The sequence below is a fragment of the Dermacentor andersoni genome, chromosome 11 (genome assembly GCF_023375885.2).
Source record: "Dermacentor andersoni chromosome 11, qqDerAnde1_hic_scaffold, whole genome shotgun sequence".
Classification (NCBI taxonomy): domain Eukaryota; kingdom Metazoa; phylum Arthropoda; class Arachnida; order Ixodida; family Ixodidae; genus Dermacentor; species Dermacentor andersoni.
In genome coordinates, this window is record NC_092824.1 from 91,915,081 (window position 1) to 91,939,763 (window position 24,683).

The window sequence follows — 24,683 nt, forward strand, 5'->3', positions numbered from 1 at the left end:
AGATAACAGCGAAACAGACGTTCTGGACGCGAAAGAATCGAAACCCAGCAGACCGGGCCTTTTCATAGACGAAACAAGCCGAAAGAAATAAAGGAAGGAACGAAACATATAAGGCAAGAATAAAGTAACCTGTCTCGGTGGTTGCGGAGTCGGAGAAGAAGTGTGCGGAGAAACACGCGCTCTTTGGAAAACAAATCGGCTCACTAAAAGAAACGAATAGAAGTCCTCGCACTCGCCCGTAAAAAAAAAAAAGGAAGGGGAGGTAGCGAAAAGAACAAGCGAACAACCGGCGCGCAACACATCTCTCGCCAGGTAGAAATTCGCCGTTTCGGACGACACCCCACCCTCCTGTTGCTCGCGCAGCGCGGCCGCTTTTCTCTCTCTCTTTCCGCGTCTCCTCCTCTTTCTCAACTATTCTCTCTCCTTCTGTCCTCCCCAGCACCTTCATCTCTCCAGTTTAGCGTTTTTTGTATCGCTACGTCGTCGCATGCCGCGTGCATGTCTCCGTGACGTCGCCGTCTTCTGCTCCCGTGTGCTCGCTCCCATTGGTCAAGAGCGCGCAGCGCGCGGTCGTCCCCTGGCGGCGGCGGCGGAACCGGTCCGTCTGCTCCCGAACCGGGCGTCAGTTGGCTCCCAAGCGGCAGCTGATCCGCAGCCGGCGGTTATTTCGGAGTCGGCGGCGCGCAAAAAGAAGCCCCTTGTTTTTTTCGTTGCGCACCCGAGTGGCGCCTCGGATACATTTTACATTTCTTTCGTTCTTCGCTCCGTCGTCTCTTCAAGTGTTCGCCCGCGGTGACCTGTTGGGCTTGAGTTGGTGTCGAATTTGGGAATCGACGAAACGGTGCGCGTTAAAACGACCGGGAAAGAAGGAAACAGGAAGGGGGGGCAGCATCGAGCCGAGAGAGTGTGTGTTTGTGCGCGTGGTGTCCTGTGTTGTTGTAGTTGCTTCTCCGGGAAAGCCTGCGTTTCGTTTCTTGAACGACTGCCGTACGACTCGACTCAAGAGGAGAGAGAGCCCGACTCAACCCGGACCCGATGCTGGAAGAACAACTCGGGACGGCGACGTAAACTTCGACAGGAGAAGCCGAGTTCTTGTGTTAGAACAGGCGGCTGCAAAGCTGGGACGCTGGGAAGCGGACTGTGTAGGTCGGCAAGGTCCAGGAATGCCTTCGTCGCAGTCTCAGTGAATCCACCCAGAGCCGCACCTCGAACGAGGTAGCGAGGTTTGAATCCAGTAGCCGCTATGGCTTGCGACACAAGGCATGACCGCTCGGCTCCCTACGCTCGGTGGTCGTGCGTTACAGGCTGACGCTTGCCTACCTTACAGTCGCTGCGAAGGATTTAAAAAAAAAAGAAAAGTGTACGTGTGACAGCCGCAATCGAAGTGTGTTTTACAACCCGGTCACTTTCCGTTTCGTTGTTCTTTTAAAAGTTTCCCCGAGCAACCCGTGGGCCTGGAAGTGTGTTGTGTGCCATTGCACCGTGCGAAGAAGAAATCTGCGCGTCGCGACTTTGGCAAACTCCACACCGACAACTTTATTTTATTTTTATTTTTTTTCGGGATTTCGAGGCTTCTGTGAGAAACGGGCGCCAGCGGAAGAGGTCGGTCCTCGGGGGGCGAGACAACCCGAACCGGCGTCCGCCTCGGACCGTCATCACCATGCCTTGGATCCTGCTGTTCTTCGTGTTGGCGATTATTGAAGCACTACCGGTGGATGTATCCTGCGTACGGCTGGCGGATATTTACTGGAATGCCACGAATCCAATGTGAGTTTTTTTTTTTTCGTTTGCTTTTCCGTATAGTTTGCGTCTTTAATTTCGACACCGATGCATTCAGAATAGCGCAGGACTAACGCTCGCACACAACCGTGCTTCCGACGCGCCCCTTCAGGAAATGGCAAGGATTGACTGTGCCCTGCTTTCGACGCTTGTATAATATATCCCTTTCTTTTGTCTGTGAATCGTTATGGGTGATATGACTAACAGTGGCCGAACTATCGAATTCTCACTCGCTCGGGCCCAGAAGCGTTGACGTTTACTACAACTGACTTGTTAAATAAACTTTCCTCCTGGAAGGAAAGTAGTTATTTCCGTGATAACTGAAAAGGATTGAAATGGTTACTCAAGGATGAGTGTTCGGCGTCTGTTCATCACTTCAATTCTCCATCGTCTTCTGAACACTAGAAAAGGGTTATAGTTATCCCGTCCTCACGTAGGTGCTTGAAAATTGAACTAGTCTATAAGTATGTAGCGCATGAAGTGCTCAGTCCGTCTCATTTGGCCTCTACGCCACATATCTTCCTTTGAGCATGCGCATTGAGTGACCTCTTACGTGCGTACCTTCCCATGGATGCGCTTACATGTTCTCGTTGTTCTTTGCGTGTCGGATTCAAATACCACGCCACGTGCTCGCCGGGAATGATCGTCGGTTCAATTTCGTTCGAGTCCGTATAGTGCTTCGCGTTGTTTGAGAAAAAATGATATAACTGTTGCTAGACGTGCCCCAAGTTTTGTACCCATAGCATAGCGAAAGCGTAACGCTTACTGCCATCCACTGGCAACTTTCTTGCTAACTTGTAGCGTATCGCTTCTGCGATGTCTGCTCGTTTTGACAGCACATGTACGCAGGCCGCTGAAGCGGCCGCTCCCGTTACCGTACTCGGGTTGGTTTAAACGACTAACGCGCTCTGCTTAGTAGAAAAATAAAGAAGAAAAAAACATGCTTGATATTCAATTGCATCTCAATAGAATGTACACTAAAATGAACTGAAAGGCAACTAATTTCTACAATGTGTTTTGTAAGCGTATGGAGTGACTCAGCCGCTACGAAATTCGAGGTGAAGCGGACCGGTTTCTTCTGTACTCTGTTCAATTATCAACAGGAGATAGATAGATTTTATTGATAGGAAAGACAGAGAGGTCGATTTCACAGAGAGCGCTCTAGTATGTTACTCTGTACTGGGGAAGAGGGAAAGGGAGTCAAAGTACTGGGATGGATTGTGAAAAATAACAAAAGAATGGAAAGTTGGACGAGTAAGTATAGCTGGATTTTTCAATGGCACGAAAAGAAACAAGACACAAAGAGGAACAACGCCACGGGACGGGACAAGCGCTGCGATCTTTGTCTTCTTGCGCGGTTGAAGCAGTGTGAAAAACAACGCCATGCTGTCTATCTTCGGATGAAGTGTGGCCATGTTTTCTTGTCACCATGCCTGGACTAACATTTACGAAGAAATCAAGCAGCGCGTTCTCTTCTTCCCAGTCCAACAAAGTTCAGGGATCGTGTTCGATAGTTGGAAACTTAGCGGCTGAGGAAGGCGACGCCTTCCGGATGCAGTCAGAGTGACGTCTGGCTTTAGCTTCCAGTACAATTTGCACTTCCACATTGCAGAACAACACGAATTCTAGAGTTTTTACCCCAACGCAAACAGCGCCTTACCTCTAGCTGTGTTAGTTGCAAAAACCTAACTCGGCTGGATTGCGTTTTTGTCTATCAAACTATTAGCATTACCGCGCAAGTTCCTGAATGCAGGCTAGCAAACGGAGAATCAACCGGGTCAATTTGCTTCCGCGGCCTTCTACTCTGCTTGAGATTGTTTTTCATGCGAGGAGGATTGTCGCTTCAGAAACGAATGTCACTACGTTCCTAGTTCCTGTTCCTCGCGGGTCAGTTTCGATCGATGCTCACACAGTGGCACTTGAGGGCTTCCACGTGAAAATCAACGGGTGATAAAATATTTCTACATTGCCTTCGCGCACTTGCAGCGGCCTCTAGCTTATCTTATGTATTTGTCGAATGGAACCGACTCCAATACGGCGAAGAGGCGGTACGTGTCGGACGTGTGAACCAGCGCCGTGGAAGACTCGTTCTACACCCCCCCCCCCCCCCCCCCCCTTTGTTTTTCTTTGTTCGCACAGAGTTGACGTCTAGTCAAGTGTTCAACGGCATATTTCTGGCATGACTACGCATCTCCGTTGCCAAACATAGTTCGAGCTCTATTATATATCCTTATTGGATGTCAACTGTCGTGCTGAGAAGCACGATTCCACCGACGCTCGAATGCTCCCAGAGATGGCGCTGCTGGTCCGGCGAGCTTGGCGAGATCGGGCGATTTGCAAGCAAAGGCTTCGGTCGCGCAGCCTCAGGCGTCAACGCCGACGCTACAAACAAATGTTAGTAGGCAGTGCGTCAGGCTTTCGTCGACAAGCGCGCTTGTGGTTGTGGCCGGATATCGATCCCACGACCTCGGCGCTGCTTACGCTACGACGCCTCCGTGGCGACGGCGTGTGCCTTAGAAACATCAGGTTTCTTGGCCTATAATTCGTGCCTGGCGGTTGACGAAATCGTAGCACATAACCTACATGCAGCCCCCTAACTCTCCTCGTGCCTGCCGGGACCCTTTTCCCATGCCTTTCTTGCTCTCCACGATTTCCTATTTTCCGGTGTTAGCTGGGTAGTAGATAGACTCGAACCGTCCGAAGTCGCGCAAGTTGGTTATTCGTATCGTTGCATCGATAACGCCGCCAGGGACAGAACGATGCATGCAAACATTCGTGTACGCACACACACACGCACACAGTAGCGGAAGGTGGGCCAGTTGGCCAGTTTTCGTGCAACACGACGGCATAAGTGAATCGTCGTCTAATTGCGAAACTTGTAAAACACATTTTTCGCCAACTTTCGCGCGAGCACAACTTTCGTCGTCAGTGCCAGGTTAATTAATAGTTTCGCTCTTATGAGCGAAACGTGGCCACCGGTTTAGGCGATTTGGTGTTGTTGCATCCTTCAAGCATTGTCGCTCGGGGAGGAAGGACAATGACACGAGCTAAGGAGCGGCGCACCTCATCCACCCACCCCCGTTTTACTGTCTGCCGCCGCGTGTCCTTTTTCCCCGCGCCTTCTTCATTGCTCGGGGAAGCGAAAGCTCACATGCCCGGTAGCAATTCCCACTGCTCGGCGAACGTTCCCTTCGCGCCTGGGAGCCAACTCGTTCCGTCCGAAAACCGTCGACCCGAAAACCAGACCGCAAGCGTCGGCGGCCAACGAAGCCACCGCCGAGCGAGCGAGTCAGTCGGAGGGCCTCCGCTCGCCAGAAGAAGAGGCTCGCTCCTCGCGAAGTCCAGGAGGGGTCAGTCTCTCCCGTCACGCCCTTCGGGAGTTGCGCCGGGACGCTCGTTGTGTTGTTGTTGTTTCTGCTGCTCCTTGTTCTTGTTGTTGCCCCTCAGTATCTATCTCCTCGAGACCTCCTCTCCTGGCTGCGACCTGCGGGCTTTGCGACTTGCCTGCCGGTTCGGCAGGGAAAGAAAGAAGGGGAGAGAGAGATGGCGGGGAAGAGACGCGCGCGCGCGTTTTTCGTTTCGGCTTCTTGTCCGTTGTAATTAGACGAGCAAGCGCCCCAACGGACGCGCTAGCCTAATCGTATCGGACGCTCTCTAGCGCTCTCTGCTCTCTCTCTCTGCCCCCTTCTGTTATTGCTGCTGCTACGCCAAGCCGCAACCCTGCTGCAACCCCCCCTGCCTTTCCTCTTACACGCTTGGGCCAATGCAGCGTGACCGCGGCAGTTCCGCGCATAGCGAGACTGCAACTTGCGAGCGCGCTGCAAGCAGAGAGGGGGGGGGGGGAGAGAAATGGAAAGCTTAATATCCGCCGGTCTTTTGCATCCCTGACCAACAACTATGCGCGTTGTCGGTCGCGCGCTTCCCGCCGGCGGCGGGGATGCTGCTGCTGCTGTTGTTGTTAACGCGGAGAGAAAAAGAAAAACCGTGTTGGAGAATAAGGCAGTTCGTCGTAGCTTCGAAATAAGTATCGGCGCTATGGTCGGAAAAACGCAATGCAGCTTTCTATTACGTGAAGTCGCTGCTTCTTTGTCCCGCTCATTCTCTTTTTTTTTTTTTTGATAGCGCAATGCGTTTGTGAGGAGGTTGTCGGCGGGATGTGTGAAAGGTACAGACGGCAAAATCTTAAACTGGCGCGAAGAAGATAGGACATGAACAGAAACGGGAACGCACACACAAAGCGCAGACTTCTAACTCCCAAAACAGAAAGAGAAGTCATCGAGGCATTCCACATCGCCAAAAGGGGTGACAGCTGCGTTAGCTCACTTTCTATATCACTATCAAGGAAAGAAATTGAATTCTTAGATGGGCACATTAAGACTATCCCATGCTGTTAAAGCACGCGTGGCCTTGCTATTTTTCGTCACTGCCTTGTGCACAATTTCATCACGATTGTTCCTCGTTTTTCTATTTTATAGAACCTTATAATTTCCCTGCCTTCGCAAAATAAAGCCAGCTGGAAATCTGCGCTTTGTGTGTGCGTCTATGTTTCTGTTCACGCCCGGTCTTCTTCGCGCAGTTTAAAATTTTGCCGAATCTATGAACCGACTAGCCCAACATCATGCCTTACTACAGACTGCAGCTATGACTTGTCGCGCTGTTTTACGCGCTGATATACGGTGACTGCCCGAGGTCGTCGTTCTCTTGTCTGTTGCGTGGAAATGCGGAACACTTGCAGTGCGCAACGTGGCACATTCGACAGGACACAAAAGAATCGTGAAAACACACACGGCTGTCATGTGGTCCATAGTTCTAAGCAGTACGTCGCGACAGTCGCGCATCAACTAGCTCTGACGAAACACTGGTTGACGCCGAAAAGAGAATTAACTGAATAAACCTTGGCGCACTGAAGTGTCGGCCGTGGTACCTTTGTCCCACTGAATTGAGTACAACGGAAATAAATGTATTGACTCTAGAGCCATTAACGACACGCCATTCGCGCAGTGGCAGAGGACAATCACGCGCATGCACTGGCAGTAATGACAGTGCGGACATGTTTTCACAACACTTTCAACATGCGACGGTCCTTGTAGCGTGCAGCGAAGGCGCTTCAAACCGCCAGAAGGGCTGCGTTCAACTGTCGCTGAAGAAACCGCGTCTTTCGCTCTGGGGTCAAACCGGCAGATACGCACTGGAAATGCGCAAGGTCAACGCCGGTTTCTCCGCTCCCTCACTGCACCGAATTAGGAGGAGCGGAGCGTTATCGGCAGGCAGGGCAGCTTATTGCGACAATTACACTGTGCGCTTTTCCACGAGCGGAGAACACGGCGACACTGAAGCTCTCCGGGGCGCTGTGACCGATCGCCGACGTAATTAATCTATTACAGAGCGAGCCGCGCGCTGATTAGAGAGAACAACAGTGTCCTTTCAGCCTCGCGGCTCTCTCTCTGCACCCGTACGGTATATAGATCTTATCGCGGACTGATTGCAGCCGAGCTCGGCCCAGTATTCCGTCGCGCTGCCGCGGGACAGGGAGTTATCAGAGTGCGAAACTGGCCTCAATTGAAACAACCTACGCTAGGACATTTGGCGTCGGTACTTTGCTCTGTTTTCTTCGGACGTACGCGTTTTAGAGCGCCGTTTTATGGACGTGGAGAAAAGCGTTGGACTTTCTGTCATATGGCTGTTCAGCGCGGTAAAATCGCCGCTGATTTATTAGAGAGTTCTAGAGTTCCGCGTTGCTCTTGTCGTTTCATTCATCTGCCAGTTATTCGGGTACTAAAAAAGCTGCGCTGTATAAACCCGATTGTGTGGCTTAGCTAACGAACAAAAAACTGACAGGCGCCACGAGTAAATGCTAGCTGCAAGTAACTAACGGTAACGATTCGCTAAAAGTCGCTATTGCGTTTGACGATTCGTCGCGCTGAGTTATCTTATTGTTAGCTGCGATTGCTGCTACTCAGTCGGTGGTGTTTTAGTTCCCGAAGCTATACAGAGTTCGCTTGCAAGGAACGTCGTATAGCTTAACGTGTATCTAAAGATGTCAGCATTTCTTGCTTTTCATCTCCGTCGAAATGAGACAGCCTTGGCAAGGAAACGAACACGCACGTGCTGCGCTGCCAAGCAGAGCGCGTGCAGCGAGAGGCCTTAACGACACCTCTATACCTGAAAGCGGTTTTCAGCTTTCAGACTTGTTTCTCTGTTTTCGAACTGGGTTTGCAACTCGGATGACTTATGTTATTCGTGCGATCTGCTTTCTGGAAAGTGAATTGTATCTCGACCGTCCACGGGATCAACACTGTCGTCGTCCAAAACGCAAATGCTTTCCGAGTTGCAAGAACGGATCCACTTTTTTTATGAAATCCTGAGCACAGACGGAATTGAAACTAATAATTAGTGTTAGTCCTGCGGAACATTTCTGTGGGCGGTTGATACAAGGTGCCGCCTCTGCCGTGTCTTGGGCGACTGAGAGAGATCAGGTTCTTTTTTTTTTTTTCCCTGTCGGAAGTGTGCGTAGCTAGAGGTCTAGTTTCAGCCGTATCGTATTAAGCGGTAAGCTAAACCACTCGGCGTCCGGTTGAACCCGAAACCAAACTGCTCGCGCATCGCCGTATAGACCCGTTCGAACGGCGAGTTTTCGCGAGCCTGCGCGTAACGCACTTCACACGATGCGGGGCACCTGCTCCCCCCCCTCCCCCCCTTGATATAGGACTCGACGCGCTTTCGTCGAATCAAGGCCCGAGCGCGAGGCGTCGCGCTGCGCAAATCGGCTTACACTGCACATGGCGTTGGCCCTCAGGTGTATGCTATAATATAGTGGCATCAAGGCGGCTTCGGGCGGGGCTTGGTTCTCGTCCGCGTAGTTTTTGTTGTTGTTGTTGGTATTATTTTTTTCCCTGGAGGTGTGAGAGGCGCTGTGTCGTTTGGCGTCGTGGGGAATGCGGACGGCGGCGCGCTCCTAATTAGGCGGCGTTAAAAGTCTCTTTCCTCTCTCTCTTCATCCTGTCCGTTGCCGACGCTCGCTGGGGGCTCACTTTGTGCTGCGCGCACGCACACCGGTTTGAGCGCGCGCACGTGCGCGGAGTTTCGGGGGCCGTCCGTCCCCTCGTCTTCGCGGAGCTCGTGTGTGCGTGCGAGATCAAAGCGGGGCCGCCCGCATATTTCCGCCGCCGGCGCGTCTGGTTGAACGACGCGGCTAAGAAGACGCGAGACGAAGGAAGCGAGGCTTCTTTCACGGGGAGTGGCGGCGGCGTGGAGGGGTAGAACGAAGCCGAGCGCGGAAGGTGGGGCGGTTTAGGCGGGCAGGCAGGAGGTGGGTGGGTGTCGGTCGATCTAGCGGCCGATATGCTAAGGCAAGCAAGAAATATGGCGCCCATATCCGACGCGCGCGCGCGCCTCTGCTTGAGCGAGGGAGCGTCTGTGTACCGTATAGCGCGGCGTCTGTGTGCCGGTCGTCAGGACTTGAGGACCCAGGGTGAGGACATCCCGTTGGATCGCGTAGGAGATAGAGAAGCACCATAGTCTTTCTTCTTTCTTTAAAAAAAGATAATCGCTGCTGCAGTCGGTGCTTGTTTTTGGAGCTTCGAAGCTGTGTGTATTTGGCCGTTATTGCTTGAAAGCGAAGTGTTTTCCCCAGCGGCAGCCCAGAGAATGATAGTGGCGAGAACACCCTCCCCTTGTGTGAGGACTGGAGGGGCATCTAGTTGGAATAACGTGATGGACAGAAAAAGGGCCTCTAATCTTTTTCTTCCTCGTTCTTTTGATTTTTCGGTCGCATCTACTTGCCGTGGAAGTCTTTTTTTGTCTGTCCCTCATGTGGCGTCTTGGGGAAGGTCCTTCGTGTAAACGCAGCCTTTGAGATCGGCAGCGCGCGATATCGCGCACGTCTTCCGATCTCGGACGCCATGGCTTAAAGTGCTGGTTCTCGAATGGGGTGGGTTCTTGACCCGGGAACAAACTTATGAAGGGGGTGAGAGCGCCCGTGTGTACTTTTCGCAGTGGTTAGAGATGCGGCTTCGGCCGTTGATGTTGGAATGGGTAAGAGATAGGCAAGGGAAGGCACACCCGCTTCTTCCTCCTTTATTTTATTTTATGTTATTTTATTGGGCTGACGCGCGTGCGTTTCATTGGACCGTCAAGCTTTCTTCGTGTCGTGGCTCTTTTCGAAAAACTCGTCACTTAAGCGCCGTTACCTTAAACGCGAAGGATCTGCCTCACTTGTTTGCGACGTAGTATTCGCGTCGGGATATGACCTCGCGTTTCTCTCTCTCTGTGTCTGTCTCTTCAATAACGCATCTTTGGACGGTTACTCACTGGCACCGGTCTCCTAAGTCCCCGAACGTTGTCAAATTCTACCTCTGACGCAAGCACGCTCACTTTTAAACGGCGCGGCTCACACGTAGCTTCCCACAAAGTGGTTACGTCACGTCGGGTCCCTTTGATCAGGTCACCAAACAAGTGCCGGCATCGCGCGCAGCTTGGCCCCCACTGACCGGATCGTCGATGTCTCTGCGGGTAGAGCAGCTCTAGGTCCTGCCGTCCGTCTATTTCTCCGTCACATTCGCGCGCAGTCGCCGCGCATTCGGCCTCGCTTCGTGCCGGTTCCTTGGTTTTGCTTGTTCGTTTTCGCCCGAAGCCCAAGCTTCGCCTCCGGCGCTGTCACGCTCCGTTACGACGGCCGGGATCGGGGACGACATTGGCACGTCCAGCCGCCCGGACGTCCTGACACCTCGTGAGAAGGGGAGAGGGGGCCAGCGACAGTCGCGCGCGTTTGTGTTGTCGCGAATGAGAAAGGCCAACGACGTCGTGACGGCATGGCCCGTCGCGAGGCCGGGGCTTGTGTGCTTCATATCGTTCTGCGCGTTCGCGCACGGGGGTATCGTGCGCCGGAAGGAGTGACGAGGCAGTCGTCATGACCGCTTTTATATGCAGTGCCCGGCTCCGGATCGCTTTCCGTTGACTCGATCGGTTTGGCTGCCTGCCTGCCTGCCTGCCCCGTCGTCTCGACTGCTACTGCCCCGGGACAGCGTGAGTTCGTTGGGGCCTGACGTCATCGCAGGCCGAGCGATCGGGGTTGACGAGCTCGACGGTTCGGCCAGCTGTGATGACCCTACGGAGCGACTGCTGAGGGAACAGCTCGAGCGCGGCTTGCTTTGACGCTGTGCATTGAGAAACGCGGTGAACCCTTCTTGCAAGTTCTCAAAGTAGGTCGGTTGGGTTGGAAAAAAAAGAAAAGTCTGCGAACACGATGTGAACACGAATGTTAGAGTTTTCGGCGTGCTTAACGTCGAACTTGTTCACATTGGTAGGTAACGAAAAATATGTTAAAGCGAAACGGAGAGAGAATTAATTTAACGAAAGCTGAAAATGCCAGCCTTGCTACGTGCAGCGCTTCCTACTCCGGATAGGGTCTACCAATTGACACGAAGAAGACAAGAAGTTGAGTACAATGGAACGAGCAATGGGAAAATAAAGGAGCACGAACTCAAATCAGAATCGGCGACTATCTTTCTAAAATTACGGTGGAGTGGGCTCGAAAATGTTATCGAGAGCAACATGGGTATCCGTGTTCCATCGAAGGTGTGAAGTGAGCGTCCCCCCTCTCTCTCTCTAATCACGGAACGAATCAAAGTGGTGTTCAGGTCAAGTGAAGTGCTCTGTTGGTCTAAGCTGCATTGTAGCTTTGGCGATTAAAGTGTTACCGGTCGCAGCCACGCATGTAGCCACAATAGACGCTCGCGCTCTCCACGGCAGTTGGTCATTTACATCACGATTTCATAGGCATTCAATCTTGAATTCCGACTGGAAATGTTTCATTGCGCGTATTTTAGTCTACAGTCCGCTGACTGCCCAGCCTTGCCCACAAGCAATGTTGCTTATGCGGGCTGTATTTGTAATTGCGACATGACTGGATGTAATAAAGGTTATTATTATTATTTTAAAATAAGAAACGAGACTTCCTTACTCAGAAATCTTTAGAAATTCGCGTTCTTCCTTCCAACAAAATTTTCGGAACACAAACTCCATCCTCTTTCGCGCTTTGTCGGACGCGCCACCGTGTCCGCGGCATTTGCGCTGTCGATGCAGCTCGCAGAGGCCTCGCGGGGTGGAAGTAAATCATATTGAAAATAAAGTGAAGCCGTGGCGTCGGCCTCCCGTCTTGACACTTGCTCGCCTCCCTCCCTCGGATTGGATTGGATAGCCGTTCGACTGGTCGTCGTCGGATTGTTTTATGGCTTTCCGCGTTGTCTGTTCTTCGCGGCTCGGAGAAGGAGGAGCGCGAGGGGTTGCGTGCCGTCCACCGCACCACCACCACCGCGGTGCGGCGGTGCGGAAGGAAGGCGCCGCACGGATGATGCTTCGTCTTATACAAGCATCTTACACGCGCACACCTCCTTCCCGCCGGCACCCCCACTTCGTCTCTGGCGGGTTTGAGTGGCCTTTCTGCTGCTTGCTCGCGGGTGCAAAGACCTTGCGCGGAGTTCTGCGCGGCGGTAGGAGGTGGTTGGTGTTGTGGACGGCGAAGAGGGGGGGGGGGGGGGGGGGGCGCTCCTTTCGAAACGAGAAAACGCGGCGAGGGTGCGCCCATTGGTCATTCCTCCTCTCCCGTTCGCCCCTAGCCCCGGCGTGGTAGCCCCTGTCGGGGACGCGTTTCTCTGTTGCATTTACATGGCCGACGTGGCGTCGTCTTCGTCGTGGTCGTTGCAACTGCGCGGCGCTTGTCGACTTGCTGCCGCCGCCCCGATAGGCGCGTCGAGCCACCCCTCCTTCCCCCCTTGCTCTGCTTGCCCCGTCATAGTGGTGGTGGCGGGCGGGATCTTGCGCCGCTGTTGAAGCACTTGGCCCGTCTTTGGACTCACCTTCGCTTCTCCGTTGTCTTCTGCCTTGCTACCGACGTCTGATACTGGCCCTCTCACGAGATGCGTGCAGCGTTGCGCAAACTATCGAGCAACGCCCGTAGACGAATCACTGTCGGCGTTCTTGTTTGTTTCGTCTTCGTTTCAGTGATCAACTTTGTTTCGAGAAGACGCAGACTTTCTACGGTAATGTCTTTAAGGGGTTTGTAGACTTGTTTCGCGTCTTGACGTGTATTCGCAACGCTCACTTTGTTAGCTCCCACTCGCTCGTTTTTTCGTCGATATATCCCCCTCCCTCAGTGCAGGGTAGCAAACCGAACGTGCGTCTCGTTTAGCTCCCTGCCTTCCCTGTGTTCGAAATATGTCTCAACTAAAAACTATGTCCAGTTTCAGAGACCGATAACCGCAGCATTTCACCCTTCAGAAATGGATTGAGATTGGTATAAAACTCGTTGATTGGCCGACCGCGATAAGCTACTGTTCGATCGCCGGGACCCCTGAGTGGCCAGTCCGTACAAGAATTACGTTCTCGCCGGTCTATAGAAAGTCGTACTCTCGCAGACATTTTTCTCGGAGACATTTCTCTCGGTAGGATATTTATTGACTATCCAATTTTTACTCACTCTAAGTTGCCGACACACTATAAGGTATGCAAACTCTCTTTGCACGTGATAAAGTGAAACAGTCTATTGAAACAATTACTCAACAATGGAGACACGCTAACGCTTTGTGCTATATGGTAACGTGGCGTTCTACTCGTCTTACCGCACCTATATTGACTCAGCAAAAAACGTTTCATCGTGCCTACACTGACCATGGACCATTAAGGCATTCTAGTTTATAGCGTGTGCATAATAGCATGAATGTTCTATGCAGACAGCTTTAAAGATATATATGGAAATAGAACAGGGCTGGAATATCGTAACGATTCGATTCCATTTCCATTCCGTGTTTCGTCAGTGGTTCGATCACCGCTGCGACTACGTCATCATTAGGATCCACTAGATAACAGAAGGGATCATTCCATAACAGCAACCCGATATCATTGCCATCCTTGCGCTCATTTGCTCTCTTTAACAATCTGCGCTCGCTACTTTCCTGTCAAGAGCGCCGTGTGGCAGTAATATGCGCACGCCGTTCATAATGAAAATTCAGATGACATAGATTACGACTATGACACAGATTGCGACAAGATAAGCCCCAAAAGGTGCACATATTTTTCTTACAGTGTAATGTTCCGCCATTCTCGGCTGTGCAACCCTTCCGTTGGCCTCGTTATGTTACTCTATTGTATCATCGCTTACCTGCTCTGCGCATTACACGGCCTGGCTAATTCCATTGCTTCTTCCTCCAATATAATACTAGATGAGTCTAATCTCGATATACTAGATGTGCAATTCTGCACATGCATAGAGCGTCCAGCTTCATGTGAGTGGTTAAACAAGCCGTTGCTTCCAAGTGCTGCACGGTTTTGTGGAGAGCAGAGAAGGTGTCCGAGAGGAATGAGGGGGGGAAAGGGGGAAGTGGTTGAGGTATGGGACGAAAAGAGGCGGGGTGCGTGCTTTCGACATTGGGCTTCTCGGTCCACTCGCCGTCGTTTCTGTTGTTGTTGCACGGCCGTCGTATTCTCTCGGTTCGGTTTTTAATTTCCTTTTTCCTAGCTGGGGCCCTGTCGCCGAGCCTGTTCTGGGTCGGCGGCAAGCGGGAGTGGTCCCCCGGCCGGAGTACGAGTGACGACACGGTGACGTGTCGATGACGTGTCGGCTGGCCAGCGCTGAGCTCGACGGGCGCCGGACGAAAGCCGGTTGTGTGCTGTCGCGGCCGGACGGTTTTTGTTTTCTGCTGTTCGTTTCTCTTGCTTCATTTCTCTTGCGTTCTGGTTTCTTCTTTTCTTTTTATCCCTTTGACACGATCTATCTTGTTTCGGTTCGCAAAACGTTTGAAAGTGCCTCGCTTGTTTTGCGAAGATTGAACAAGCCAGAGCGGATATCCTTTTTCATAGCTAGTAAAAAAGCCTCACTATATTTTTTTATTGTTTTGCCACTTATGCGCTTACCCAACGTGCTTAGGCCGGCCGAGATGGGCCTGCAATCTTTTGCAAATAAACAAATACACAAATCTGTTGGTCGTTGTTTCGCTCGTGATCGGTTTCCGTAGTATTTTCATTTATATCTGCTATTCAGCTACGAGCCGATTCTTGACCTATCCGCCACAGCGGGTTTGCTCCATCTTGTAGGACACCATCACCACCGTCTTCTTCTTGGAAATGCTGTTGAGTTTTACTGCGATTGAAGTTATATGGACACACCAGGCGTATTTTTGCCGTCGCCATCGTCGTGATGTTCTGTATAAAGTCCAAGGGCGGTAACACCGTGGCCGCGCGCCGTATGCTGTATGTGTGAGTGAAAGCAAGCGACAATCGCAGCTCAACCTGGCACACGCGAGGGAGGAAAGCGGAGAGCAAACGCGCCGTGTTCCGTCGCGCGAAAGGCCGTGAGAGGATGGGAGGGGCGGCGTTGTGCTCCGGCAGCAGTTGCGTATTTCGAGAGCGAGAGCAAGGATAACTGACGATCGCGGCCCAATCTCGCGCGAAAGGGAGGAAAGTGGGGAGGGAGGGGGGCTGCCGCTTCTACTCCGCCAGCAACTGCGTATACTTAGCGCGGCGAGCGCCTCTTCCTCTTCACAATCACACACGCCTCGTTCGTGCAGAGACTGATGGCGTTGCCCTGACGTTCATGGAGCCGCCAATATCATTGGCCTGCTGCACATACGATATTTTGCGAGAAAACTTGCCGACACCAGGGGTCTAGGAACTGTTTGTCGTAAGGGGATGACGTGCAGCCCGAGTAACTCTAAAAGCACTAGAGCGTTTTTGTAAGCATTGGAACTGAATTAAAGGGCAGTTCTGTAACCATTGTCAGTTGTCTTCTTCCTGCGTGTCCGGCCAGATTATCTTCATATCTTTCTTCTCTTCTCCGTATCTTTCCAATCGTTTCCCCGGCCCTGCAGAGCAGCCAACTGGACAGTTACTGTGGTTAATCCCTCGACCTTTCATCTCTCTCTCTCTCTCTCTCTTTGTGACACCCCGTCAATTTCTGTTAGCGCTGATTACAGCATGTATCGAATGGCCCGCCATTTGTGTCTTAAATATCTGTTTAGAAAGAGCACAGAGTCCCTCCGTCCGGGGTCTGTTGAGACAGGCCCTCGAACGCTTCCTCGATCGCAAGTGGCGGAGCAACGACCTGCTCTGCTTACCCACTGCGCGGAGTACCCGCTCTCCGAGCGGCGTCTCCTTAGACGGCAATTCGTCCTCACAATCGGTCGCCACATGCCCCCGCCTAGTGAAAACATTCCTCTGTTTCCAAGGGCGGTGGGCCGCACTACGCTGAGACGCGTGGCCTCTCTTTCCTCCCCAAGAATGGATCACCGTGTCTGTTCGCTGCTGCGGCTGCCGAGGTGCTCTCCAGATGGCTGGATGGGGGAACGACGTCAGTGGGGCCTGCGCTTTCTAGCGGGTGGCAGTGCGCGCCGCCTGGCGGGACTTAGCGGTGGAGGGGTGTACACTGGGGCGACGGTTGCAGCGTTCGGGTGAGCGAACGCTATCTCGCTTTTATTTATTTACTCTTTTCGGCCGAAACGACGACGACGACATACGGCTATGTCCCGTCGGTGCGTTATAGACACGTCATTCAGGCCTGCCTCCTTCTTTCCTCGCTCCGTATCAGCTGGGAGTGAGATCTTTTTTCCTCTCTGGAGACGCGACCGAGGGAGAACAGTCCTGTAGCTTGTTGTGTGCGTGAGTGTGTGCAGAATGTGATGCGATCTTTCCAGTAAAGCGCGGGGCTTATGCGAGCCGTGCGTGCTACGAGAGGAAGACTGTCTTGAGGCCTACCACCCTAGGTATAGGAGAAGGGGGGGGGGGGGGGGGCGTTGAGATAGCGAAGATCGGGCCAGAGGGGAAAATGGCGGGGCTTTTGCTAAACGGTGGTGGCCGACGTCCGTCACCTTGTCACGTCTTCCACGCGAGGCAGGAGACCGTAGCTGCCCGGCAACTGAGGCTCGGATCTACCGCGTCGCGTGGGGTCTGGATTCTGTCTCCCTATGGCTGTTTGGGAAGCAGGCGACGTATCGGGCAGTTCCGTAGCAGTGATACTTCTTTTGGAGCGGTGTTAATGGAACCCCGTATGGGGCCGCGGCGTCCTGCTTTGCACTTTATGTTTTCTTTCGGTCGGGGCAACGCCTGGCCTTGAATTGATACGCCTATCGCGCTGGTCGATGCCCCCAACGAAGTTGCACGCCTTCACGCATTTATAAGACACGCGGAACTAACTGTTCGACAGATGGTCAATACCACAGTTGCAGTGAAAGAGATGCTCAGGCGGAGCAGTTGCCAGCCTCGCTCGCCAGGCTGAACCCGCCTGTAGCTCCATGCACACTGCCGCCGCCACCGTCGATGTACCTTGATGTGACGGCGTTGTCTGGCGCAGTACAGGATAACGTGTGATAGCTAGGAGAACATGAACTCACATGTGCAGAAAATCATGGTAATTACTTCCAGTTTACTTGATTTCAGCGCCTCAGGACAGATGATTTTATCTCGCTGGAACCTCCCTACCTTTCCTTTATCATTTGCTCTCTCTCTCTCTCTCTCTCTCTCTCTCTCTCTCTTTTGTAAAACGGGGCGTACTTGCCTGAACCATAAACTAGCGTTCTTTTCATGACGAGTCTCGGTTGCCTATCGACGTATTTCTTTTAGTGGGCCAATTTCAGTTCGTACAGTTGCGATCCGCACATTACAAATGCAATCTCAGAAGCAAAGCGCTATTTTGTCCTCCTGAACCGACCGTTAGAAAGCAAACGCCGCGTAAAAAGCACGCCCGACCTTCGCGCGAGTTGGAGCTCGCTTTCGCTCGATGCTTCCCGCGTCTCCTTTCCTCTGACGGTCGTTCGGTGTAGCGTGCTTCCTTGACGTTTCCTGCATTCGCCTCGACGCTGCGCCTGCTGAGCTGTATGACCTCCCTGGGCGACCCCTGCATCAAAATGCGCGCGGCGGCGCGTTCTCCGCGAAGGGGGAATAAAACGGGACGTAAAAGGCCGAAGAAATGGGCAAACGGCGTTGACGGCGAGGGCGTCTCAGAATGCCTGTTTTCTGTCTACTTCCCCTTCTCTCTCTCTCTCTCTCTCGTCTTCCCTTCTCGCGTTTACATAACTGCGGAACTAGGAGCCGGACTACTTTTCGTGAGCGTGCAATACCGCGGAAGACTCGAAGGCGCGATGGAAACGGGCTGGGACCTGCGCGCAACGATGTAGTGCCCCGTTCTGACTGCCGCGACTTGGCAGAAATGCCGGGCCGTCGCCGCGGCGAGATTTCGGCAAACGGAATGTCGAACGCCATTCGAACCGTCTTTGTCACGTAAAACCATAACAGCATAAAACGCTGCCACGGAGGAATCCCTATTCGGACTGAGCACCGTCAGACTCCGCCACATTGCCGAGTTCGCTCCATGTTGGCAGCTCTGATTGGCTCGCAGTGCTGATGTTGCCTCTCCGATTGTCTCAAAACGACAACACGGCGGAATGTAAGATTATCCCGAAAGGTGCGTGACTGCCCTGGTCCAGAATAGTCTCGCAACTTGATATGCTGCTTAGGATTCTGGCTGCCTATAACAAACCACGTAGACCTCTACATTCGTGACATTACATATTCAACTAGAAGGCTTGCTGGCGACTGAGAGAACTAACATTATAGTTAGCAGTATGCTCAATTTGTCTGCTGCCCATTTTTTTCCTTTTTCTATTATTGGCATGGTGTAATGTTGGTGCCTTCGATGATACCGATTGTACGAGAACACATAGAGAAGTTCGCACTTTCGCAGACTAGTATACGAACCTAAAGCGCACATACACGACATACTACATAAGTTCATAGCTACTTACGGTAGTACTTACGGTACGTAACAGCCGTCTCAAGTACCCCTCCCCCCTCTCCCGACAGGTCTCTCAACAAGCATCAATCGACCACGTGCGGGCTCTTACAGACACGCAGCTTTCCTACACCGTCCCTTTACCATCGGTCTCCACTCCCAGCCGCGGTTGCTTAGCGGCTACGGGGTTGCGCTGCTAACCACGAAGTCGCGGGATCAAATCCCGGCAGCGGCAACGCATTTCGATGAGGGCGAAGCGCAAGAACGCCCGTGTCCCTTTCAAAGGGGGCACGTTAAAAATCCCCTTGGTGGTCAAAGTTAATCCGGCGTCCCCCGTTACGGCGTGCTACTTAATCAAATCGTGGGTTATTTTGGCGCGCAAAACCCCAGAATTCAATTCGGTCTCCGCTGAACGGCTGCAGCGCTTCGACTGCGCTGCATCGAACTTGTCCCCTGGCCCGAAGTAGTAAGGCTTTCGGTTTACGCGCATCTTAATGCCTGATGCGACGGCTCCTCGCAGTCGTCGTCCGGCCTCCGCGCGATTCGTGAGTCGCATTCTCGATGCCGATGGGACGTTATCTCTCCTCCCTTTCCGCACTCTCGCTGCCTCTGCCGTCCCCTCCGCGGTGGCGCCGAGGCAAACGTCTCTATTCTGCCCGTCCGCCATTTTTTTTTTTATTTTCGTATCCCGGCGGTTCCCGTTCCCTTGCCGAGTTCGGTTGTTCTCGCATTACTCGAGCGCCTATATGCCGTCTCCATTTCGGGATTTATGTGCGTCTCTCTGGTATTGCCGCATCTTTCTCGTTGTTGCTGTTGTTCTTTCGATGACGACGATTTTTTGTTTGTTACACTTCCTTGCGTGGCTCGCTCTCCTGCGTCTCCTGCTTCCCGGGACGTGTATACATCTAACGCGGCAAAGTCCCATAGCTTTAGTGGGGAAATATAGGCAACCGGTGCGCGCTGCCGACGAGTTTGTGCTTAAGTATGCGCTTATGTATGCGACGGGCCGCGTCCGACGCGATGTTATCGCGCCGCTCGGATGCCACGCCGTTCGTCTCACTCAATTCGAAGAGACGGCCGGGAGTCCGGCGTTGGGATAGGTGCGCGTGCCTTCGCCGTGCGTACGTGCTTCGTGTGAAATGAATGTTGCAGCAGATGTCTTGCGCTTTCTATACATCGCTCTGTCAAGAAACGGCGGCAATCTCGGTCGGTGCCTTTGGTTACGGCGGAGGTGTCTTAACGTATGCGGCAGCTAAACGGAGAAGCGTGTCTGGTGGAAGCTTCTAGTTTTCGTGGTTGTTTTAAGAGCGCCGCTTATTAAGAATCATCGTCGCAATCGTTATCATAATTCGTGCGCATCGCAGGACGAAGGGCTCTCTCAGCGACGTTAAGTTGCAGCCTTACCTCGCTTCACCTGCCTTCATCTTATTCCTGCACATTTCCTAGTCTTCTCTCTCCGTCTTATCCTCTGCCGCCCCAAACTGCGCTTTCCGTCCGTTGGTATGCATCCTGTTGAGCTGATAGTAAGAGAAGCGGTTATCTCCTCCACCCACAGCATGACCTCCCAGACACCGTTTCTTCCTCTTATTGTCAACTAGAATATAACCCACCCTCGTGTCTGCTCACTAATCCATACGGTAACGTCAGTCCCCCTAAAGTTACCTGTCTTTAGAACGAAAATAAATAATTGCGCACACTATAGAATTTGCGACTGTTAGCAGCTCTTTCGGTGGTTGCGTTCTGCTGTGTTCTCCTTGAAATCCAGTATCCAGAGCCAACGTTGGAAGCGCAACTGGGAAAGCACAAAATAAGGCGTTATTTGTGTTTTGAGGCCGCGTATTGCAGCTCTTATTCGTCTTCGTTTTCGTGCTTCGCTTAGTGCCAGTAGCCAATTCCTGTTTTACGGCGAAGCTGTTAGCCTCTAGTTGGTCGGGATCTTTGTGCCCACGTGCGCGGTGCTCACACAAAAATGTGGGCCGATCCCGGAGACAGTGCAAAGAAGCGCGAAGCTCACAGTGTGCTGATTTTCCAAGAGACATCACATGGTATCGTCAGTTGACATCATCACTTGACGAAGACGTCATCGCGTGACGGCACGTTCGACGCGATGACGTCGTCAGATTACTTCGTCGGGCGATATAATCACGTGACGATGCCGTCATTCTCGTATATTCGGATTACAGTCCGAAGCTATCATGTCTGCAGCTTGTGTGCAAGTCGTACTTTACGAATTCTCCATAGCAATTTACTTTGAGAAATTCATTTAGTTCAATGAGGCACCTGCGCTTGGCGGAGGCCCTAGGAAAATGAGGATGTATGTGCTTGTCTAACTTCGGCAACAGTTTCACTGTACATTCAATTTCACAGGGTGGAACGGAGGCAGGTTTAATTTTTTTTTTCAAGCCTGCTTCACTGTTGCGCCCTACACGAGTCCGCAGAAATCGTGGCATTCCTGAGGGGGATACCTTATGAGGATTTATTCGACTAGTTTCTGGAATAACGGACATCGCATGCATCCGGAAAACTCGCATCGTTAAACTACTAGCGGCGTCGTGCGAGCGGAAACCGAGCGTTGTTGCCTCGAGTTTAAAAATAGGAGACGCGTTCCAAGAAGCTCGCCTCTTTGCGGATGCCGCTTGTTGTACCGGGACTCTTCCCCTCCCCCCCTCATCTTTTACGTGTTCTACTCCCCCGCCCCTTCCTCGGCGTCATCACTCCGCGACCCCGACGCCTGTCCCGGCTTCTTTACAACACCCCGCACCGCTCGGCAGTGGCTCGGATGTCCCCGCCAGTTCCCCCGTCGTCCGGTTCCTCTGCCGTAAAAGATATTAGACGGCGATGACCCGCGGTGTTTTATTAACAAGTCCCGGTTTGTGTTTCGAACGCTGCCTGCGCCACTGCAAACGAACAAACAACAACAAAACTGAAGAGACTACACGCAAATATAACGCAAAGGCGTGCACGGTAGTAGACACTGACTGACCCGTGAACAAGTGCGCGCGCGCGCGCGCGCGCGCGCGCACGCACACACACACACACACACACACACACACACACACACACACACACACACGCACACGCACACGCACACACACAACAGAAGCAACATCTACACACAAACACATACCGCATGTACGAGTAAACAAACATACATACACATAAACAAGCACACGCGCGCGCACACACGCTCCCCCTCTCTCTCTCTTGTTCAACTTATATGTTCGGGCGAGGCGCATGCCGTTGGCGTCTGGCCTCGGCGAGAAACGGGTGCCTCGTCTCGCCAGCGAGGACGGCGGAGCGGATGACGCTGGTTGCCAGCGGGGCGCGGCTTCACGCACGCAGCCACTCGCAAACGCACTGAACTGGCGGAGGAGCGGCGACACTCCGAGGGACGAGCGGTGTGCTCGCGCGCCAAAGCGGAGAGCGGGGTTGCTGCTGCTGGCTGCTTGCTGCGGCGCGAGATATGAAACAGCCAGTGGCGCCTTTTGTTGACGGCACCGACCCAAATTTACGAGTGGCCGTAAAAAGGAAAGAGGAGCGGGGGCCCGCCACTATCGCTCGACCCGAGTTGTGTGTGTGGATGGGCGCTAGCCTCCCCCCCACCGTACCCCCCGACAAACCCTCGGGCGCCGAGAATTTGTCAAAAAGGGCCCTTGGTCACCTCCTCCTCCTCTCCGATCTTCTCCCACTCATATCGGCGTCCGTTGCTTTGTTTTCGGGATCGTTGTCTCTTCGGTGTCTTGTGTTTCCTGTGTCTGTTCGGCTATGTTTGCTCTCGCCTGCCTGGGCTGTGCAGCACGTTTCCTTCCGCCCCTCCTTGCCTCCCCCCTTTTTCTTTCGCTACTTCATTGAGTTAAGAGCGCTGGAAACTCTTAGTGTTGCTTGGTAGCTGGCTAGCCTGTTCAGTCCCTGCAGTACTTCCCGGTTTAGCAGTTTAAGAGTGCGCCAGTTTCCCACGTAGCCGGCGGTCGTTATTTTTCCTTGACGGATGCGAGGTTGGAACCGTAGCGCGCTTCCGAGTCTATTTCTTCGTAATTGCTTTTTTTTTTTTTCGGTGTTGGCGAAGTTGAATTTAGTAGGCAATAATAACGGTGCAGGAATGACCTCTGCAGCTTGCAAGTTTTTCCAGGCTTAAAGTTGGACACTGTCATTTTTATTTGTATCTACGCCTCCTCTCCTACCCCCCTACCCCCTTTTTTGTTATTGTTTGATGTCCGTGATGATATTAGCGGCAAAGTGTGCTCAGATTTCAGACATGTGATACATTAGTGGACGTTCATTTACACATTTCTCGTATGTCCCGACCATAGATGGCCAATCAAGAGGAGCCGTGCCCGTATGTTAAGGTGGTGACTATATTCCAGGAAAAATGGTAGTTAAGGTGTCACAAGAAAGACTGGCTAACATTGGCCGTACGGTCGCTGCGTCGGAATCCCTTCGAATCACACTGCCGCAATCAGGAGCAGTATATTTGCAACACGAGACCCTATGGCGGGTAAAGGATCCGTGGAAAGGGTACAATACTTCTGTTTGCTACGTAGATATATATCATGTCTCAGAGAGAATGTTTGGAGGTCGTTTCAGCGAAGGAAGAGATAAAGAAGAAGAGGCAAAAAGTAAACAAGAACAACCAAACAAAGAAAACGAAAACAAAGGAGTGCGAAGGAACTCATCATGTTCCAGTTGAAGCGAATTGACCTGCGACCGTTTCCAGTTGGCACGCCTTTTCCTCGCTTTTCTCTCGCTCTGCCCGCGTAGCGGCACAGACGCTGATGCGCCGCACAGTCGGTTCTCAAGGGCCTGCGCTGCCAAGTCAGCTTGGGCGCTCCGAGGAGCTGCCGTTGCTGCATCGCCCCTCCAGCCCCCTTCATTCTTCGCACTGTTCGGCGTGCAGGAGGTTATGGAGTGGTAGTGGAAAAGGGGGAGGAGTGGAACGGGGGTTGGGGTAGGGGGGGGGGGGGGGCGATCTCTAGGCCCTCCGGCATTCTCTGGCCGCTGTCGCTGACGTTAAGGTGGGGGCGGTCACGAGGTTAACGTCATTGCCGGGCGGACGTAAATTACACAGACGCAAGGGGAGCGGTGGGCGTCCCGCTCCCAGAGTAGTAGCAGCGAGCAAACGCCGGCGCGAGAGGCGAGCGTGAAGAACTTCGGCGCCGCAGCGGCAACAATAACCCGGGAGGGGGTGCGAGACGACGTCGTTGGTCGCGCTTCTGCTGCTGCCGACGCCGCCGGCGGTGATGGGAGCGCTCTGCTGTTCCCGGTGGGATGCGAGAACGGCCGTGCGGTGCAGCCCGCTCGGCTGAACACAATGCCTGGCTCCTTCTGACGAGTTCCTGGGAGGGGTACGGCGCGGCGGGCGCGTTTGGTGGTGGTGGCCGAGGTATATGGAGGATTTGGGGTGCGTGTACGTGTGTGTGTCTGTCTGTATGTAGACAGGGCATGGAGCCGAATTCTTGCGGTCTGGAAGCAGGATTCCCGGCGGCTGTGTTGGGTGCTGCGTGTGTGAGTGGGCGAGGCCCCCCTCGCCCACTCACGCACGCCCACTCTTGGCTTTGCGGAGTGACCTGGCTTGGTCGTAGGAGAGCGCGTGCTCTGTCGAAGTCTCAGGACGGCAGGTAGCGGGGTCAGCCGAGCTTCGATTTCTCTCGCTGCGACGTCGCGGGGATAAAAAGGTAGACTGTCTGGGTATCGAGGTCCTTCTTCGTCGGCCGTGTGATGCACTTATATTGCACGGGCGCCTTTCCAACGAAGTTCGAGTAGCCATACCAGCGTAGTTTAAGCAGCGTTCGCTGAAGGGCTAGCGCTTTCTTCATCGAGCGCGGTTCCCGCTGAAGAGAGTCGCGGATTGCTCCTCGGTATCATTCTTTTAGCGAGCCACCGTCACTGCTCTGCGCCGCTTCTCAGGCGGAATGACCCTCCGTAATTCTACGGCTTATAACCCACTTCTCCGATCTACGTGTCAAATGGCGGCTATGCGACGAAGCTCGCCAGCCTTCCTACCGAGAGACCCACGACTTGGGTGCCGGGGGGTGGAGGGGGGGAGGCGGTGCGTCACAAAAGATTCTCAGGATCCGGGGAGCAGGACGATCAAAGGAAGAAGAAAATATGGGCGCAGAAGGGCGGAGGG

At 53.1% G+C, this 24,683-nt stretch overlaps 1 protein-coding gene across 1 annotated transcript in view; it reads left to right on the top strand.

The window, feature by feature from the left end:
• Window positions 1-645: 645 nt before the first annotated feature.
• Ephrin (ephrin) overlaps window positions 646-24,683 on the top strand; it is a 280,306-nt gene continuing 256,268 nt past the window's right edge. Inside the window, exon 1 of the mRNA XM_050185747.3 lies at window positions 646-1,767. Within this exon, the coding sequence (XP_050041704.1) occupies window positions 1,661-1,767 (107 nt within the window). The 5' untranslated portion in view covers window positions 646-1,660. The remainder of the gene's footprint in view (window positions 1,768-24,683) is intronic.